Below are 17008 nucleotides of genomic sequence, written 5' to 3'. Positions count from 1 at the left end.
TGGCCTGGAACTCACTATGTAGACCAGGCTGGCCTTGAACTCACAGGAATCGCCTGCCTCTGCCTCCCGAGTGCCGGGATTAAAGGCGTGCGCCACCAAGCCTGGCGATCTTCTTTTTTAAGACTGTCTAACGCAGTAGCTCAGACTGATCTGGAACTCTGTAGACCAGGTAACTCTGGCTCTGAGAGTATGGTTCTTTTCACATTTTGCTTTGCTTTGTCTTATTTAAAGTCTCACTTTAGCCCAGGCTGACCTAGAATTCACTATATACCTGCGGTTGCCCTCAAACTCAGAGTAATCCCCCGCCTCAGTTTTCCTGGTGTTGTGATTATAGGTGTGAGCTTCCACACCCAGCTCCTCCTAACTTGCATTCTGCTGATTTTATTTTAATTTGGTGCTTTCTGGTGTTTTTTCCACCTCTGATAACTGCATGTGAAGCGGGGAGGAGGGTGGTGTGGCACAGCAAGGGAGGCACAGCTGTGCTCGGTAGTTTTCTATTCCAACAAAGCAGGCTTTCACACAGTCCCTTTGGTGGCACACATTTAACATCCTCGACACTCACATGTGGGACATGAACACTATGGTGATGACACAGTATGTGTCATGGGATCTGAAGATGAGCTTTCCTCTTTCCATCTAATAACTTAAGTATGACACAGTTAAATATCATGAGCTCTGAAATAGTGTTAGATAAAAACAGAGACCATGACAGACTGTCCTCTGACATAAGACACAGTACATTTGTACATGACCCAGCCATGCACTCTGACAAACGGACACAAGAGCTACTAACCTTCAGTGTATTCCTTGGTGCCATCCAAAGGATCGACCCAAACCACAAGCTACAAAATAAAAATGCAAAAAAGGGAGGGGAAATCCGTATCAAGCATTCAAAATTCCAAAAGCAAAATGAAGCAAATTAAAACCACCCGTTTTATCTTTCTGAATTCATACTATGGATGTCTTAAGCCTATCATCAGTTTTGTGGCCATAAGAAATAGTAAACCCTTCATAATCATGGAAGTCCATTTAAACAAAGGACTGATTTAAGAAGTTTTGTTATGAGGCTGGAGAGATGGCTCAGCGGTTAAGAGTACTAACTGCTCTTGCAGAGGACCCGGGTTCAATTCCCAGCACACACACATGGCGGCTACGAACCATCCTTAACTCCAGTTCCAGGGGAATCCGAAGCCCTCTGACCTCTGCGGCATTGCACGACACGGGTGCACTCACATACATGCAGGCAATACACTCATACACATAATAAAATTAATAAATAAAATATTTTTTAAAATTTAAGAAAAAAGTTTTATTATGTTTTATAATACTTAGCTGATAAATGTTTGCTGTCACTTTAACACTAAGCACATCATGAATACACTGGGCTCTAGATGGCGCTACAGGGCAAATTTTCAATGTGACATTAAGAATGTTTTGAATAATTACAGTTACTCATTTTATATACAAGCTCTGATTTAAAACATAATAAAAAATGTGATTATGTTAAGGACACAGATAATACTAACCTACAAAAACTGAATGTCAAGAAAGTAACAACATTTTCTTACACTCAACACTCTCAACACCAGTCAGAATACTCTGCCCTGGATACTCAATAAACTTGATGTGAATTTGAGTGAGATTCATCTCTGATGGAAGACACCGTCTCTTTTTATCCTGCACCATAATTACTACATACATAAGTGCATGTTAAACGATTTACAATTAGAAAAATATAGTGAAATCTGACTCATACATTGATATATGCAGCTCTTAAAAAGTGAGATGTTTCTTTCAAAAAATATTTTTAGCTGTTATTTGTGTGTGTGTATGAGAGTGTATGTCACATATATGCAGTTGCCTGCAGAAGCCAGAAGGCAATCAGATCCCTTGGAGCTGGAGTCACAGATGGCTGTGAGCTACTTGGTGTGAGTGTTGGGAACCGAACTTGGATCCTGTGGAAGATCAGCAAGTCCTCTGACCTGCTGAGTCATTGTTCCAACCCCAAGTGAGATTTTTATGGCTTTTAAAAAACCAACCAGCCCCAATCACCAACATAATATTTTACTATCAAATCTACTCAACAACAAATAAAACTTTCTTCCTAGAAGCATTTTTTAAAATGGCTTCAGAGTGGAAAATAAACTCAGAGGAGAACAAACTAAACTCTGACATCGGTCAGGTATCTATCTATATGGTCACCTACTTCAGCTAGCTCTGAGAGACTTCAAGTTTCTGATTGTCCCTATTTTATAAAACTACCAACTCTTCCTCTTTTTTTGTTAAAAAATATTTTATTTATTATTTTTATTTTATGCGTATGCGTGTTTTGCCTGCATGTAGGTAAGTGCACCCATGTCGTTCAATGCCCATGGAAGACAGAAGACGCTGTTGGATCCCCTGGAACTGGAGTTACGGACAGTTGTTAGCTGCCACGTGGGTGCTGGGAGTCAAACCCGGGTCTCTTGCAAGAAGAGCAGTGTTCTTAACTGCTGAGCCATCTCTCCAGCCCCCAACTTTTCCTCTTACACATAAATTTTAGTGCCGTCACCACAGCAACAAATACAGATTAGCATAGAGAACAAAGCATGCAGCACCTACATCTTCCTCTTTAATGGCACTGTACTGTGAAGGGCATGGTTGCTTCAGAATTTCCTCCCACTGGCCATCTTCAATCAGCTCTTGGTCCACTTCCTCAGGAGGCAGATCCTGGAGCAGAGACAACAGAACACTGCTGAAGTTGATTGTCTGTTCCCAGAATGCGTTTTGTGTTTCTTTCTTTTTTGGTCTTTTTGAGACAAGGTTTCCCTGTAGCCCCAGCTGGCCTGGGACTCACTATGTAGACCAGGCTGGCCTTGAACTCACAGAGCTCCGCCTGCCTCTGCTTCCCAAGTGCTGGGCGTTTTGTGTTTCTAACAGGGGAAATGCAACATCACAACTTTCTCTGGCTCTCTGACTTACATTTAGAGCTTTTATAGCAAGCCTAGCAGAACAGTGAAGCAGGAGCCTTGAGGAAATAAAGTGAGGAATAGGAGTTCCCCAGCAGCTTCCAAGAGCAGGAAGTATGGGCACCAGGAAGGTCCCTGCCGCCAGAAAGAGTCTTACAGTTCTGACAACTCACCTTGCTGTTGGATCCTGGCTTCTGTTTCCATTTTTGTTTCAACCTTGATTCAGGACCACCTAACAGGAACTCAAAACTTTTCTCTTCCCAGTTCATCCAAAACCATATACAAATCCATTTTCCTCTACCCATTTGTTTCCCAATTTTCTTTTTTCAATTGACTTTTATTTATTTTATTTCATGTGTAGGAGTGTTCTGCCTGCATGTAGGAAAGTGTATCACATGTGTGCAGTGCCCACAGAGGACAGAAGAGGGTATCGGATCTCCTGGAAACAGAGTTACAGATGGTTGTCAGCTGCATTGTAGTTACTGGGAATTGAACCCCAGGTCTTCTGCAAGAGTAGTCAGTGCTCTTAACTGCTGAGGCAGCTCTCTAGCCCCCTTCTCATTTTAAGAATGCTGGGAAATTAAGGCAGCGAGTTATGAATCTGAGCATCTGGTTTTACTAGGACTGGGGATGTAGCTCAGTAGTACAGCATTTGTTTAGCATATATAAGACCCTGGGTATACCTAAAATCACAGCACTTGGGTGGCTGAGGCAGAAAGAGATCAAGGCCAACCTGGGCTACATACACAGTAAGATCCTGTCGAACAAACAGCAGCATTAAAATAAAAAACAAGGGCTGAAGAGATAGATCAGTGGTTAAGAACACTGGCTATTCTTGCAGAAGACCTGGTTTCAAATCCCAGCACCACACGATGGCTAACAACTATCCGTAACTCCATGTAGGCATAACACTCTTACACATAAAATAAATAAATAAATATCAGAAACAAGGTGGGGCTGTCCACTATATCCACTCCTATTCAGTATGGGGCTTGAAGTCTTAGCTAGAGCAATTTGACAAGAGAAGGAAATAAAAGGCTACAGATAGGAAAGAAGAGCTCAAAATTCCCTGTCTGCAGATTACATGGTGTTTTATATAATGACCCTGAAGAATCCACCAAAAAACTTGTAGAATTGGTCAACACTTTTAGCAAAGTGGCAGGATACAAAATTAATACACAAAAATCATTAGCCTTTCTATATACTGATTACAAACACTGAGAAAGAAATTGGGATAATCCCATTCATAATAGCCTAAAAAAAATATTAAAATACCCGAGTAAACCTACCCAAGGAGGTGAGAGACCTCGTCAATGAAAACTTTAAGACTCTGAAAAAAGAAATCAAGGAAGACACCAGAGATGGAAAGGCATACCATGCTCATGGATTAGTGGAATTAATATTGTAAAAATGGCCATCCTACCAAAAAACAACTTACAGATTCAATGAAATCCCAATCAAAATCTCCATGACCTTCTTTACAGAAATAGAAGAAACAATATTTACACAGAACCACAAGAGACCCTCGATAGCCAGAGCAATTCTTTTTTTAAAATATTTTATTATTTTTATTTTATGTGTTTGAGTGTACCGCCTGCATGTATGTAAGTGCACCCATAAGTGCAATGCCTGCAGAGGTCAGAAGAAGGAGTTGGATTCCCTGAACCCAGGTCCTCTGCAAGAGCAGTCAATGCTCTTAACTGCTGAGCCATCTCTCCAGCCCCCAAACTGAAAAGCTTCTGTACAGCAAAGGAAACCCTAATCACGTAGAGGCTGCCTGCAGAATGAAAGAGCCTGCTATGCATCCAAAAGAAAATTAGTTATCTAGACAGCACAAAAAAACGAAGAGCCAAAACACCAGGAAAGTAAACAACCCAATCAAAAAATGGGCTATAGATCTTTGAAAAGAAGAAATATAAATGACCAGTGAATACTTTTTAAAATAATACGTTCAACATCACTAATCATCAGGGAAATACAAATTAAAACTACTTTGAGATTCAATCTCACCCCAATCAGAATGGCTATATTAAGGCTCTGAATAAATGATACATTCATGCCAGCCTCGCCAAGGCTCAGGGAGCATTGCAGAAGAGGGGCAGGAAGACGGTGAGAGCCGGAAAACAGGAAGAAGGGCTATGAAACAACGCCACCTTCTGGGTAACATACAGCCATTGCAATCACGAACTCTCAACAACTACAGATGACTGCACTGGGTCTGCACAAGAACGGGGCTTACCCACAGCCAAGCAAGGATGGAGGAGAGACGTGAGGGTCCCACCCTCACTGCTGAAGTACGTCCTACATTCAGATTCAGGGAAGGGGGACTCATTGCCCCTAGTTGTGAACCCTCTGGTGGTGCCACCAGGCTCCAATGGATAGGCTAAATTGAATGGTCACGTAGATGGTCCTGGTTAAACAAAATGGGTCACACACAAAACTAAAGGTCATGAAATCTGGTTAGGGACAGGATGGGAGACAGGAGTAGGAGGGAGAAAAAGTGAGGGGAGAGAGAGCCGGAATGCACCACAGACACGCATAAAACTATAAAAGAACTAACATAAAAAACAGAAACATACTCTACTCTTTCAGCCACCAGTGTACAAGTCTAAGTTTTGAAACAAGAACCAAGCAAACAATAACAAAACCTACTCCATTTCAAACTTCCAGAACTCTGCCTCTTTTAAAAATTTATATTTTGGTGCTGAAGATTGAACCAGATGTGAACCACTGGTTCTTTTTTAAAAATCTGTTTTTATTTTATGTGTATGAGTGTTTTGTCTGCATGTATGTAAGGATACTCTAGTGTGCATACAATGCCCATGGAGACCAAAAGAAGACGTCAGGTCCCCTGGACATGGAGTTATGGAGGGTTGTTAGTCATCATGTGGGTGCTGAGAACAGAACCCAGATCCTCTGGAAGAGCACCCAGTACTCTTAACCACTGAGCCATCTCTCCAGCCCTAGCCAGCCACAGGCTCTTCTTACAGAGATATCCCCGCCCTACCCCCTAAGAACAGCAAGTACAGTAGGCACATGCTCTACCACTGAGCCCACCTTATAGTTTGTATTAATTATGATAGTAACCAAATCTCCTAACACTAAGAATGGAGACTAGGCTGTGAAATGGACCACAATATTTAAAATTAGATTATTTCCTCTAAAGAATACATTCACTCCTGTGTGCCAACACTAGCTAGAGAGCTAACACTGTCTAGAGATATATTATTCAGTGGCATGTTTGTTATAAACTTTTATGCAAACAGGAATTCAGAACTGCAGCATTCCTTGATGACTCACCTCCTCCCCAATAATTGTCAACTTGGGGAACTTCCGGGCCAGGGAGGAACATATGCTCATCTGCACCAGGCGGTCAGCTTTGGTCTGCAGGTCTGTGGCCGAGGTCTGTAACAAACAATGCACACTGGAACAGAACTAACAGGAAATAGCTAGTCCTCAGACTGCTGAGTGCATAGCAGCTATAGAATTTACGCTACACTTCTAGTTTTTAGGTTCACAGAGCTTAACACAATATGAATCCACTAGTTTTGTGTTTTATGTCTTTTCACAGAATTAATAGCAGTTAAAACTGGGAAATGGGGCTGGAGAGATGGTTCAGTGGTGAAGAGCTCTAGCTGCTCTTGCAGTGGCCCTGGATTTGGTTCTCAGCACCCACATGGCAGCTCACAGTCATCTATAACTTCACTTCCAGGGGATTCTTATGCCCTCTTCTGGCCTCTAAGAGTACTGCACAAATGTGGTGCACATACATACATGCAGGAAATCAGTCATCTACAACAAAAACTACTGAGAAGTGAGGCTGGGTGTGGTGGCACAAGCCTGTAATCCCACAACCTGGGAGGTGAGGTAGGAGGATTACCATGAGTTTATGGCCAGCTTGGGCTACATTGTGACAGTGCCTCAATAAATAAACCAAGTTCAGAAATGAGGTATGCATGCTTGTGTCTGGCTGGAGAGCAAACAAACAGCCTTACTTGTGCTAAGCCAACACTCTACCCTGAGCTATGTTCCCAGCAGTATAACAGTTAAAGTTTGGAAAGGTGCTTTAAAATTTTCTTCTCTGGTTCAGAAATTCTTTTTTTTTTTGGCTTTTTCTTGAGACAGGGTCTCCCTGTAGCTGGCCTGGATCTCACTATATAGACAAGGCTGGCCTTGAACTCACAGAGATCCACCTGCCTCTGCCTCCCCAGTGCTGGGACTAAAGGCAAGCGCCACCACGCCCAGCCAAAAATTCTTTTATAAGATCTCTAGCTATCAACCTGCTTATATATGTTAAAAGACAGGAAATTGCCAGTGTGGTGGTGCACGCTGATAATCCCATACTTTCAGAGCAGAAGCAGGAGACTCACCCTAAGTTCCAGGCCAGCCCAGGCTATATAGTGAGACCCTGTATAAAAAACAAAAACAAACAAAAAGACAGATTTAGACTTTTCCAGAGCAAATTAAGCCCTCCATCATCAGCATTTGAAGAGTACTCTTTCTATAACTTTCCCTCACTAATCACAAGGTCCTAAAGATGATTCACTAATGCATTAGAAAAAAATTCTGATTTCTTTTCTGGGGTGGGGATGGCACTGAAGCAGGGTTTCATGTAGCCCAGGCTGGTCTTGAACCCACTATGTAGCTAAGACTCCCTTTGAGTTCCTGATCATCCTCCTTCCACCTCCTAAGTGCTGGGGTTACAGGTGTACACTACCATGCCTAGCTTAAGCATTCTTAAACACACACACACACACACACACACACACACACACACACACATGAAAATGAGTGACAATAACATTAATATTCAATGTATAGCCAACCTACAGTGACCTACTCAATCCCTATTTCACAAGTTTTTGTTTTTATTATTTATAATTGCGTGTCTGTGTGTGCATGCATACGTGTGCATGCATGTGAGTGCAGTTGTCCATGGAGGCCAGCAGTATCATATTCCATGGAGCTATAGTGACAGGTGATTGTGAGCTGCCAGATGTGAATGCTGGGAACCAAACTCAGATCCTTTTAATGCTGAGCCATGTCTCTAGCAATCCCTATTGTAGATATCACGCTAGTTCAAGGCAGTGGAACTGTGATATCACTGTGAGTGATATCACTGATTAGATGGATGTCAGGGTTGTGATCCCTTAAAGGGTACAATGCTTATAATACTCTGTAGTGAGCGAAGGAGTGAGATGGAAATCACCCCTTCATGTCACACAGAAGTTTGCTGGTTTTCTCAAGGTAAAGAATTATTTTGCTGGAATGTGAACTTCTCAGAGGAGTTTTACTCTCTAAAGAATCTTGCCTGACATACAGTAAATGCTGTATATATAAATTTTCTGTCCTAGTTTGTTTCTCCATTGATGTGACAAAACACTCTGACTAATACCAACTTGGGGAGGAAAGAGTTTATTTTTATCTTACATCTCCTGGTTCACAGTTCATCAGGGAGCCCAAGGTAGGAACTGAGGGAAGGAACCTGGAGGCAGGAGCTAGAGCACAGGCCATGGAGGATCACTGCTTACTGACTTGCTCCCCTGCCCCCTGCTCAGCTTCCTTTCTTATGCAACACAGGCCCACCTGCCCAGGGGTGGCACCATCCACAGTGGGCTGGGCTCTCCCACATCACTCATCAATCAAGAAGATGCCCCACATACATAGCCACAGGCCAGTCCTATGGAAGCAACTCCCCAATTGAGGCTCCCTCAACTCAGGTGTGTCAAATTGACACTAAAGCTATCCAGTACACTAGCTATTAAGTGAAACTACTTAATAGTTGAGCTTAAAGATTAACTATACATTACAAAGTCTGGAGACTACTGTTATTAGAAAGAAAAAAAAAAAGACATTGATCAAGGTCCATTCAACATGAGGGAAGCTATCTCAACATTTTACTTCTCTAAGACAATCATTTCCTCCATTTTCTGTCCACACAGGACTATGCTTCATCACTCTCGTGACTTTGGTCGACAATTTGATTAAAATAAGATGTCAGTGGGCTGGAGACATGGCTCAGTGGTTTAAGAGCACTGACTGCTCTTGGAGAGAATCTGGGTTCAGTCCCAGAAACCAAATGGTGGCTAACAATCATCTATAACTCCAGTTCCAGGGGATCTGATGTCCTCTTCTAGCCTCCACAGGCATTGATGACATGGATACACTTACATACATTCAGGCAAAACACTCATACACATAAAATTTTTAGGAAACAATAAACCAAAAGAATAAAATGAGGAGGCTGGAGAGGTGGCTCAGGGGTTAAGAGCACTGGCTGTTCTTGCAGAGGACCTGAGTTCAGTTCCTAGCACCCACATGGCAGCTCTAGCTCCATGGGATCTGACTCCCTCTTCTGGCCTCTACAGGGACCCACACAAACATGGTAGACAGACAGACACACACATACATATAAATAAAAACTGAAATAAATCTTTAAAAATAAAAAAGACAGGAGCCAAACACAGTGGCTCACACCTGCAATCCTAGTATATAGTTATGAATAGTTTGAATCTTTTTTTTTTTTTTTTTTTGTAAATTTTGGGATAAGGTCTCACTATATAGCCCAGGCTGGCTTTGAACTTGCCATCCTCCTGCCTCTGCCTCTGCCTCCCAAGTTCAGAATCAGATTTTACCAAACATGTCAGGTGTCCTAAGGATGGCAGTTTTGTGTGCATCAAATTAAGATTTGTTCTGGGGAAGAACATCAGCCAGGCAGCTCAGTCATATAAATAAAGATCTTGGTTGAGGTCTAGAGTCATTTTCAAAGTGGATATGGAGCCCAATTGAACTAAGGATCCTGTGATCGCAATCATTTTATGACATTCTTTGGCTACTGCAAAGAACAATCAGGATTACAGGAAACGACGAGACTTGCACTACCTTCTCCACAATGCCGAGGTCTCCTTCAGCAATGATGCGTCTAACGATAGTCCCTGCCTTCTGAGCAATAGAATACGCGGAGGCCACCAACCGCATCAACACTGTGTGACTGGAAGCCATGATAGCTCTGAGGGAAAATGAGAAAATCCTTTTGTTAAAGATCAGTTGCTAGTTTTATTTACTTAAGTTCAATCAAACACAAATTTATTGAATATTTGGCATTGCCTCAATTAACTGCATAGGCTCTTTAATAAATATATGATAAAAGAGACTTGGGAAAACTGTTTCGTTATTAACTCTTAATAAACCCTATAATGTTCTTTCTCTGCCTACAGAGCGTTTCAAAGTCTGGAGAACAAGCTTAGCAGATGAAAAAGTTCTGAGTCTGTAACCTGCAAAGCCCAAGGAGGTTTTAGGATCTAAAAATGGAAGTTGTAGCATCGATAGTGTGGGGGTTATAGGCAAAATAATGTAACATGAAATCGGTATGTACCAATTTCAACTCTGAATGTGGTCTGCAGAGATGGCTCAGTGGTTAAGAGCACTTACTGCTCTTGCAGAGGACCCAGATTCAGTTCCCAGAACCCACATGGCAGCTAACAACTACCTGTAATTCCAGTTCAGGGGATATGACACCTTCTTCTGGCTTCCATGTGCACTGTACCCAAATGGTACATGTACATACATGCAGATACTCACACATACACATAAAATAAAAATAAATCTTTAAAAAAGAAGAAAGCAAGGTCTAAATAGCTTAAGGGCCTTGAGTGTATATATGGGGGAAGCTGGGACAGAGGGACTGGGATGCAGCTCAGTGGCAGAAGCCCAGCAGCCTAGCATGCACAAGACCCTGCATTCAATCTCTAGCAATGTTTTAAAAAGTAATAATGAGAATGCATGTGTTTACAGTTATTTTCTGAAAAATCAATGAATATATTTTGAGACTGAATCAAATTTAATTTTCTTGTGCCTCATCCTCAACAGTAGCCAAATAAGGAAAACAAGCATCCTACCTAGCTACAACGAAGACCAATCACCTGAAAAAGGACACAGGTCAGAGAAGTTGCAAGAGCCAACAAAGTGGACAAAACAGCCTTTAGGATCAAGGGCACACCTCCTGGAAAACAGAAGTCAAATGCTCCAGTGTTAGGGGCTGTTTTGGATGCTGGAATGCACCACTCAGGTTTGCTTTATGGCAGAAGGGATTCCTTGTTGCTAACACTGCTACCAACATATGGGCCCTCATGGCCATGTTTCTCTGGGAACTCATCACGTAAGAAGAGTCACTTTACCTCACACTTGCCAGGAAGACCCCCAACCCCACCCCCGCCATCATCCACACTGGTTTTTGTTTTTGTTGTTGTTGGTGGTGGTTTGTTTTAAGACGGAATCTGACTGTGTAGCCCAGGCTGGCTTCAAAGTACTAACTCTCATGCCTCATCCTCCCGAGTGCTGGGATTACAAGTATACACCACCATGCCTGGCTTCTATAGGAAAAGTGTGAAGGCCACTCTGAAGGGCCATGTCAGTACGGTGAACTGAGGTGTCAGCTGACACTACATCCTGGCCTAATCTCCTCCCTCCCACTGCCTCCTCTTTCTATGCACAAGCAGTTGATTCTAACAACATTCCCTTATTTCTGTCTCGGAGTGCTTACAGGGAACAGGCCCAAGCAGACACTCCTAGGCTGGCAGTGTAGGACAGCGATTGGAACACTTGCTTTAAACGTGCAAGGCCTTGGTCAATCCTCAGTACACCAAGAAACAAAACAACAACAACAAAAAAAACAAAAAAACAAAAACAAAAAACCAAAAAGAAAAACAAGCCAGGCTTGACTGCCTAGAGATGTATGTAGTCCCAGTACTCAAGAGGTCAGGGTAGGAGCCTGTGTTAAAGACCAGCCTGTGCTACATAGCAAGTTCTATGTCAAGCTGGATAAAGATACTTTGATTCAAAGAAAGAGAGAGAAAAAAAACAGGAAGAAAAGAAAAACCTTCAAAATCCTCCTCCTCCTCCTCCTCCTCCTCCTCCTTCCCCCCCCGCCCCTTTTTGCCACACTGAAGATCAAACCCAGGGCCTTGTTTACTAAGTTCTTTTTTTCACTGCGCTACAGCTTCAGCCCTTCCACGTGCCTCAAGTGGAAAGGACACTTTAATGAATGGACGTGCTCACTCAGTCCCCATGTTATATAAGGCTTCTCTGGTGACAAGGGGATCATTTTCCATCACTATATGGTGTTCCCTTAACTTTTCACAGATATCATTTACCCTTAAGCCAATGAAGCAATCATCTGACCCTTGTCAGGCTTCGAGCATGATCATACCATTCTTTAAGTTGGCCAAGTACACAGTAGTTCCTTCTCCCAATGACAAACTTGCAGTTTTTGTCCACCCACTACCTTCCTTACAAAATGTACACTATGCTTACAAACCACAACTCAAAGAGAACATCAGTTTATAGAAACTAAGAATAGGAAAAAATGACATAGAGGAAAATAATGCTTTACAGAGATTCCACAAGTCAATTCTGGCTGGCAAATAAGGAAATATTTCTTTTTTTTTTTTTTCTGAAGTACATATTTCACTGAGCTAGTAATGAAATATTACTATCTCCCAGTTCTAATCATTTTATTAATATAGTTTTTAAACAAATGCATACATTTTAGGTTCTCAATATAAAAAAATGCAAATATTATCAAAATACAAAATCTGTATGCGATTCTTACTACCCTTTCCACTTCTGCCCCTGCGTTCCCTGGAGACTTAAATGAGAATTACCTTTTGAGGTGACAGGTAGACTGAGAATGGCCCAAACTAGCTCCAAGTGAACTTGCTTCCAGCTGTTCAAATAACACCCATTCAACTCCTTCTCTGGGAGCTTACATCTGTAGGTCCTAAAGCGCTACTTTTTGGGAGACCTGACATTTTCAAAGCTTGGCCAAAATAGTGTGGTAATCAAGGACACAGAGTCTGCAGTCAACCGCCATGTTCAAATCCTGTTCTGGCACACCTTAGCTCTGAGACTATAGAAAAGCCACCTAAACTCTCGGTGCTTGAACTTACAAATAGGGTGAAAAAACCAGCAGCTATTAGTATAGGGTTGTTGTAATTATTGAATTAGTACCTGTAAGGCACCTGACCTTATACATAAGCGGCAAGTATCACTGGCTAAACATATGTAAGTGGTTTTCTTATTTCTGTTTATTTCAACAGGGATACAGAGGAGTGTTATGAACAAAAGGTTAGGGGCTAGAGAGATGGTTTGGCAGCTTAGAATGCATATTGCTAGCTGGGTGTGGTGGTACATGCCTTGGGAGGCAGAGGCAGGTGGATCTCTATGAGTTCAAGGCCAGCCTGGTCTCCATAGCAAATCCAGCATAGCTATGGCTACAGGGAGACCCTGTCTTAAAAAAAAAAAAAAAAAAAAAAAAGCATACTGCTCTTGCAGTAGACATGGGTTCAGTTCCTAGCACCTACACTATGTGGCTCATATCTGCCTGTAATTCCAGCTCCAGGGGATGAAATACACTCTTCTGGCCACCTGCACTATGTTCACATATCCACATAAACACAGACACACATACATACACATAATTTAAAACAAAATTATGCTGAGATGGCTCACTGGGTAAGAACGGAGGCTACTCTTGCAGAGGATCCAGGTTCAGTTCCCATCACCCACATGGCAGCTAACAACTGCCCTAACTCCAGTTCCAGGGGATCCTATGCTCTCTTCTGGCCTCTACAGGCATTACACAACATGGGTGCACTTACACACATGCAAGGCAAACATTCATATACATAAAAAAATAATAATAAAAAATTTAAACTAATCTAAAAAAAGATTACTCTTTTGAGAGTATGTTATGGTTTGGATGAAAAATACTTCCCACAGGCTCATGTGGTTGAACATGGTCACCCCCTAGTGATGATGTTTTGGGAGACTGTGAGTGGAACCTCTGGGCCTAGTTGGAGGGAGTGGGTTATTGGTAGTGGGCCTTAAGAGTGACAGCCCAGTCCTAATACCTACTCAAGTTCTCTGCTTCCTGCTCAAGCTTCCTGATCCACCAAAATGCACACTTCCACAGTCATGAACAGAGCCCTGGCCACCATGCCTTCTCTACAGGGATGGACTGTAACCCCCTTAAATGCTTAGGCAAAGTAAAGCCTCCTCCCTTAAATTGTTTCTGTCAGGTATTTGCCACGGTGATGAAAAATTAACTATTACAAAGGGTACTCTGACCATAAGGATGTAACAGGATAACTAACAGAACCCCAAGTCACAGAACAAGTTCTTCACTACAGTCTAGGCTTAGAGCAAATATGAAGAACATTTTCTAACAAAGCAATCAACCAAATCCCCATTCATTTAAGGAAATCTGTCCAACTGCCAATAGGCTAGTTTAGAGGGATGGAAAATAAGACAAGCCAGGTGCAATGATCCCTATCTGCAATCTCAGCACTCCTAAGGCTCCTAGGACAACTGCTGCAACAATGAGGCTAGCCTGGACTAAAAGTGTCAGGCTAGCCAGGGATACATAGTGATACCCTGTCTCAAAACAAAACAAAATGGAAATCAAATGGCCAGTTTTGTCTTATGTCCTTGAGGCTTAATGACAAAAGAATTACCATATCTCATTTTTGTCCTTAATCTTTAATTCATACAAAGGTGGTAAAGATGAGGATTAGGATCTAAAAATGACTAATGTGTTCTTGATAAAAACATTAAAATCATTTATCTTTGGAACCTGGTTAAATGATGCTAAAGTTCAAGTATCTGGAAAGATTAAAAATATGAGCATGACAGAGCAAATTCTTAACAACCAATACAGAGCCAGTAATCAGCAGCACATAGTGGTGCATGTTTATAGTCCCTGCCCTTAGGAAGCTGAGGCAGGAGGACTGAGAGTTCCAGGCTAACCTGGTTACCTGGCATGCTCTAGGCTAGCTTGGACTACCTAGTGAGATACTTTCTCAGCACACAGAGAGAGAGAGAGAACATGGATATATTGAACCCAGGGCCCCATGCATGCTAAACAAGCAGTCATCAACTGAATTATATCCCCCAGCCAAATTCCTGCTTGGAACCCACATGGTGGGAGAGAGCCAACCCCCAAAAGTTGTCCTCTGACCTATACACACACACACACACACACACACACACACACAGAGTGACACTTGTGTGCACATGTAGGTACACATACAATAAACAAATGTAAACACACACACACACACGCTCCACGTAGTCCTGGGTGAAATAACACTCCTATAATCTCAGAACCCAGGAGGTTGAAACAAAAGGAACTTGAGTTTGAGGCCAGCCTAGGCTATATAGTCTCGCTTGTGTACTCTTTCTCTCTCTCTCTCTCTCTCTCTCTGTCTCTCTCTCTCTCTCTCTCTCTCTATATATATGCATGTATATTACAAGTCAATTTATGTTCTTTTAATTAAACATAGAAAACGAAACCATAAATGTATGGGATTGTTTTTATAAACTTGTAAAGACTTTTAAAGCATTAAGACTGAGAAGTTACAAACAATGCATTAATTAAAACTTCCATGTGACCAAAATGCTATAAAGTAAACACATAATTGATAAAGGGAGGGGGAAAGATCTTGACCCATATACTCAGCAATTGAGCTATTTTGTAAAGAGTTCTTTCTTACATACCAGTATGTAAAAGATGAATAATCCAGTAAAAACAAGACAAGAGCAGTTAACAGGCAGTTCCTAAAAAAAGAAAAGCACTGGTCACTAAATAAAAAATGCTCAACTTTACTGAATTATGAAAGAAACACAAACTAAACGCATGAGAAATTATTAAGATTGGCATATGTAAGAGTCTGTGCAGTCTGCATGAGTTTGAGTGAGCTCTGGGCATCTGTGAAACCTCGTTAGCACGGCCCGGAGACCTTCAATAGAAGTGAAATATATACGTCTTTTCATCCAGCTATTATATTCCCGGGAAAATCAAATCATACAGGATACAGATATGCAGAAACTGAAAGAATATTCGCTATTATAATGAAAGCTCATTTAAAAGCGCCTCTAAAACGGATGCAGTAGGACCTGTCAAGCCGAGCCTTGCCGGCAGGACTGCACAATGCACAGCAAACCGGACAGACGGGTAAACGTGGACTCTCGAGGGTGGGATCCCGGGCCGAAGCCGGCGATTTAATTCACAGGAAGGTCTGTCTGCGCACAAACGCCTCGACTCCGCTCAGATCTGCGCAGAGGGGCAGGCGGCAGGCGGCAGGCGGAGTGAAGCGGCCGAGGGCCCAGCCCTGCCCAGGAGACACTTACAGCAACTGGACCAGCTCGGGAGCCGAGCGCGCTGGGGCCGGGACGGCGTGGTGCACCCGCAGGTCCCTCGCGGCGTCCACTACCGCGCTTCAGCCAAGTCCGGAGGTTAAAGGAGCAGAGGGCATCGCGGTCCGAGCTACTGAGCATGCGCGAAACTGGGCGCAAGCGCACAGTGACTTTCCGCGGCTGCCCTATAATCCCCTTTTTCAGGTTTTCTGCGAACTTACTGCAGGCGCAACCACCTGCTGTCAGAGCCAGAGTGGGCCAGTCAGGGAAGGTTCTGGCTTCTGTTGTTTTGTTTCTTGAGACAGGGTTAAGCGTCCAGGCTGGTCTTGAACAAGACGTTCCCCTACCTCATGCTCTGCAGTGCTGGGACTGCAGACGGCCCCACCAAGCTTGGCTTTGTTTCATTTATTACGTTTTATGTGTATGAGTGTATTGCCTGCATGTACATGTACCAAATGCATACAGGAGGCAGGGGATCCCCAGAACAAGCTGGCTAGGGAGCCTGACTATACTGGCAAGCTCTGGGTTTGACTGAGAGACTCTGCCTCATTAAATAAGGTGGAAGAGTGTTGGAAGATTCCCAACATCAGCCTCAGACCTCGCAAGTGCATTCACACAGGCGCGCCAGCAAACATGCATATACACATATGCACACCACACATATGAAAACAGAGGAAGGGGACACAACATATTCTACCCTACCACCAACACTCTCCCAACATCTGCTACCAAACTTAATTTTTGTTCTAATCTGTTAGATGAAGAAAGGTGCTTTGGCTGACTGTCCTCATGGCTCCCAAAGTTAGGCATCTTTTTCATTTGCTAGCTATTTTCTTTATGAACTGCCTGTGCTATCTTTTGCTATT

General features: G+C 42.7%; 1 protein-coding gene across 6 annotated transcripts in view; it reads right to left on the bottom strand.

Annotated features, from left to right (window-relative positions):
* Positions 1-16269, bottom strand: part of Bpnt1 (3'(2'), 5'-bisphosphate nucleotidase 1) — a 26029-nt gene extending 9760 nt beyond the window's left edge. The window contains exons 1-7 of one of the 6 annotated variants that reach the window (XM_029560462.1): positions 16137-16269; positions 15504-15563; positions 10847-10950; positions 9831-9957; positions 6249-6353; positions 2602-2709; positions 794-842 (exon numbers count right to left, since the gene is read on the bottom strand). In XM_029560462.1, the coding sequence (XP_029416322.1) occupies positions 794-842; positions 2602-2709; positions 6249-6353; positions 9831-9950 (382 nt within the window). In that variant the 5' untranslated portion in view covers positions 9951-9957; positions 10847-10950; positions 15504-15563; positions 16137-16269. The other 5 variants (XM_008826793.3, XM_008826792.3, XM_029560461.1 and 2 more) reach the window with 5 other exon arrangements.
* Positions 16270-17008: the final 739 nt, after the last annotated feature.

The sequence above is a fragment of the Nannospalax galili genome, unplaced genomic scaffold, assembly GCF_000622305.1.
Source record: "Nannospalax galili isolate Female #2095 unplaced genomic scaffold, S.galili_v1.0 scaffold592, whole genome shotgun sequence".
Classification (NCBI taxonomy): Eukaryota; Metazoa; Chordata; class Mammalia; order Rodentia; family Spalacidae; genus Nannospalax; species Nannospalax galili.
The sequence above is the reverse complement of the archived record's forward strand: the minus strand, read 5'-3'. Positions and strand labels throughout refer to the sequence as shown.